This window comes from Fukomys damarensis, unplaced genomic scaffold (assembly GCF_012274545.1).
Source record: "Fukomys damarensis isolate Sample0158 unplaced genomic scaffold, DMR_v1.0_HiC HiC_scaffold_38, whole genome shotgun sequence".
Taxonomy (NCBI): domain Eukaryota; kingdom Metazoa; phylum Chordata; class Mammalia; order Rodentia; family Bathyergidae; genus Fukomys; species Fukomys damarensis.
Genome location: NW_022900950.1, coordinates 47,288,187 through 47,291,304, shown reverse-complemented (window position 1 = coordinate 47,291,304; position 3,118 = coordinate 47,288,187). Strand labels below are relative to the sequence as shown.

Sequence of the window (3,118 nt, the reverse complement as noted above, 5' to 3'; positions counted from 1 at the left end):
AAAAAAAAAAAAAAAAAAAAGTTGGTTTTTTAAAAAATGTGTATTCCTGAAGACCTAGTAATTTCTCCTAAAGGAAGGTATCCTAAGATAAGATCAGGAATTTAGTCAAGGATGAATAGATGTATGGATGTTCAATGTTCAACAAAGTTGTAACACAGAGACAAATTGAAACAAACGTTTCCAGCCTTGAGATTTATAAATATAGGGTTGGGGATTTAGCTCAGAGGCATCATGCTTGCCTCACAGGTGCAAGGTCCTGAGTTTGATCCCTGGTACCAAAAAACAAAAAACAACAAAAAAAAAAAAAAGAGAGAAATTTATAAATGTAGTATATCTTTTCATCTATTAGACTGAAATAAAAAAGCATCAAAACCTACTTGACTGATGAAGCTCGGTGAGAGTAGGCATGTTCATATATTGCTGAAGGGGCTGAACTATTGAGTATAGTTCAAAAATATTAATAACACTACTAATGCATTATCCTATGTTTTACTTTTGGAGTCCACTTTGTAGAAATATGTTTACATGTATGAAACTGCTGTATACAAAGTTATTTGTCACATAATAATTTGTAACTGGAAACAGTAGTGAATGAGTTAAATAAACTTTGGAAATTATTCAGAGGATTATTGTGAGGCTGGAGAATAAAAAGAATGAGAAGTTCCATTTTTATACATCCAACATATAGTTACTAGCCACATGTGGTTATTTGAATTTAAATTAATTAAAATTAAATAAAACAGTTCAATCCTTTGGTCATACCGCTTTTAAAGTGCTTTGTAGCTATATATGACTTTTGGCTGTTGGATAATGCAGGCATAGAACTTGGCCTCACTGGAGACAGTTCTATTGGACAATACTGCTTTACAAATATAATAAATATTTTAAAATGCTAAAATGCATATAACATAATGGGCATTTAAAGAAAGTAAAACAACTCAAGTTCTTTGTGGAAGTTTAAAGATTGAGTACCAAACATAGACTCTAGACCCTCATAGATTCTTTTTTGTTAGAATCAGTAGCCATCCCATTTTTAGCAGTCAATTCACCATCATTTTCAGATGTGTTGATGTGATTGCTAGTGAACTACATATTATGAAAAAGCAATCAGTTGGTACAATTGTTAGATGCAAACAAATAAGGTAATAGAATTCTTGAGAAATTAATAATTTTCCAGCAAGTCTTTACTGGTTTTTGCAAGCAAAAAACTTGGACCAACCATGCCTGAAAAGTGTCTCCCTCAGCTCTTTACTGAGTGCAAACTCTAAATATTTTAGGTGCTCTCAAATACCTCATCTACCTGTTGTCATACCTTCTTCCTTGAGTGTTCTCAAATAAACTACGTATAATTTTTAAATAGTGGTACAGCATATTAAAATGTTTATCTTAGTGTCTGGTTTATTTTACTGTTGGTCATGAAAGTAATATTTAATTTTATCACCGTAGTGGGCAGTGTTTTTTTAAAATATGGAATTGAATTAGATAGATTTGAGATACTAATAAATAATGTTTTAACAGATCTATAGAAAATAAGGAAGTTCTCCCTCTGGAAAATAAAGTTGTAGACTGTGGAGGAAAAAAATCACCTATGAATTTATCTTACCAAAGTCATGACTGTTCTGGTGCCTGTCTGATGAAAATGCCATCAACCATCAAGGCAGAAAACCCTCTGCAATTACCAATCACATGTCACTTCCAAAGACGACATGCAAAGACAAACTCTCATTCTTCAGCACTTCATGTGAGTTATAAAACTCCTTGTGGAAGAAGTCTGCGGAACATGGAGGAAGTCTTTCGTTACCTGCTTGAGACAGAATGTAACTTTTTATTTACAGATAACTTTTCTTTTAATACCTATGTTCAGTTGACTCGGAATTACCAAAAGCAAGAAGAAATTGTTTCTGATGTGGATATTAGCAATGGTGCAGAATTAGTACCCATTTCTTTCTGTAATGAAATTGACAATAGAAAGCTTCCACAATTTAAGTACAGAAAGACTATGTGGCCACCAGTGTATTATCTAAACAACTTTTCCAACATGTTTACTGATTCCTGTGACTGTTCTGAGGGCTGCATAGACATGTGAGTAGAAAAACATGACATTTCGGAAAATATTCTGAATGTAGGGACACTTGTCAAGAATTCCTACTGTGTTTTAACTTATCTGTCTCCCTAAAATTTGTTCACCAAGAATTTAAAATGAAGAAAAGGTGCTGTCTCACTTGCAATAAGAAAAATTGCTAAAGACAGTAATTTGAAAAGTATTCTGAGAATGAATATTTCATTTTGTACCATAATCATAATAGGGATTGCCATGTAATGTCGCTAGACACTGTGGTGGCTACTTTGCATACTGCCTTATTTCATTACAAAAACCCTGAGGTAGGTAGTATTATCTCTGTGTTATGAGTGAGACTCAGAGAAATGCATTCAGATGCATCATAGGCCAAATAGTGGGCACATTTTATTTTTTTTTTTGAGACAGGTTCTCACCATGTCGCCCAGCCTGCCATTGAACCTGTAAGGCTCAAGCAATTCTCAGCCTCCCAACCAGGCTTGTGCCGCACCCTACCTGGTTTAAACCCAATTTGGGGAGGGGCAGTACTTGGGATTGAACTCAGAGCTTTCACATTGAGCTACACCCACAGACTGCCCCACCTTTTTTTGTTTTTGTTTTTGTTTTTGTTTTTGTTGTACAGAGGATCAAACTTGGGTCCTTCAGCTTGTGAGGTAGGTGGCAGAACCACTTACACTGAGCTAAATCCCCAACCCTTCCCCACCTTTTTAATTAAAAAAATTTTTTGGGAGACAGGATCTTTCTAAGTTGCCTAAGCAGGACTCCAGGTTTGATCCTCCTTTCTCAGCCTTCCAGACTGCTGGGACCATACCCAGCAAACCTTTGTTCTTAAACATTGTTATATATTGTATTTTATTTTTATTTAAAATCATTTCCTGGCTAATTTTTTGAGTTAATGTTTACAATTAATATACTTAACATTCCATTAAAAAATGAAACCATGTTCTAATATGCTAAGAAACATTTTAAGGGCATGTTTTATTATATCTATACTTGCAGGGTATGCTGATACGAAATTGCATTTTATTTATATATATATAT

At 34.1% G+C, this 3,118-nt stretch overlaps 1 protein-coding gene across 3 annotated transcripts in view; it reads left to right on the top strand.

Annotated features, from left to right (window-relative positions):
* Setdb2 (SET domain bifurcated histone lysine methyltransferase 2) overlaps positions 1-3,118 on the top strand; it is a 78,359-nt gene that overhangs the window by 27,420 nt on the left and 47,821 nt on the right. For all 3 annotated transcript variants that reach the window (XM_010636977.2, XM_033759993.1, XM_033759992.1), the window contains one exon: positions 1,519-2,082. In XM_010636977.2, the coding sequence (XP_010635279.2) occupies positions 1,519-2,082 (564 nt within the window). The remainder of the gene's footprint in view (positions 1-1,518; positions 2,083-3,118) is intronic.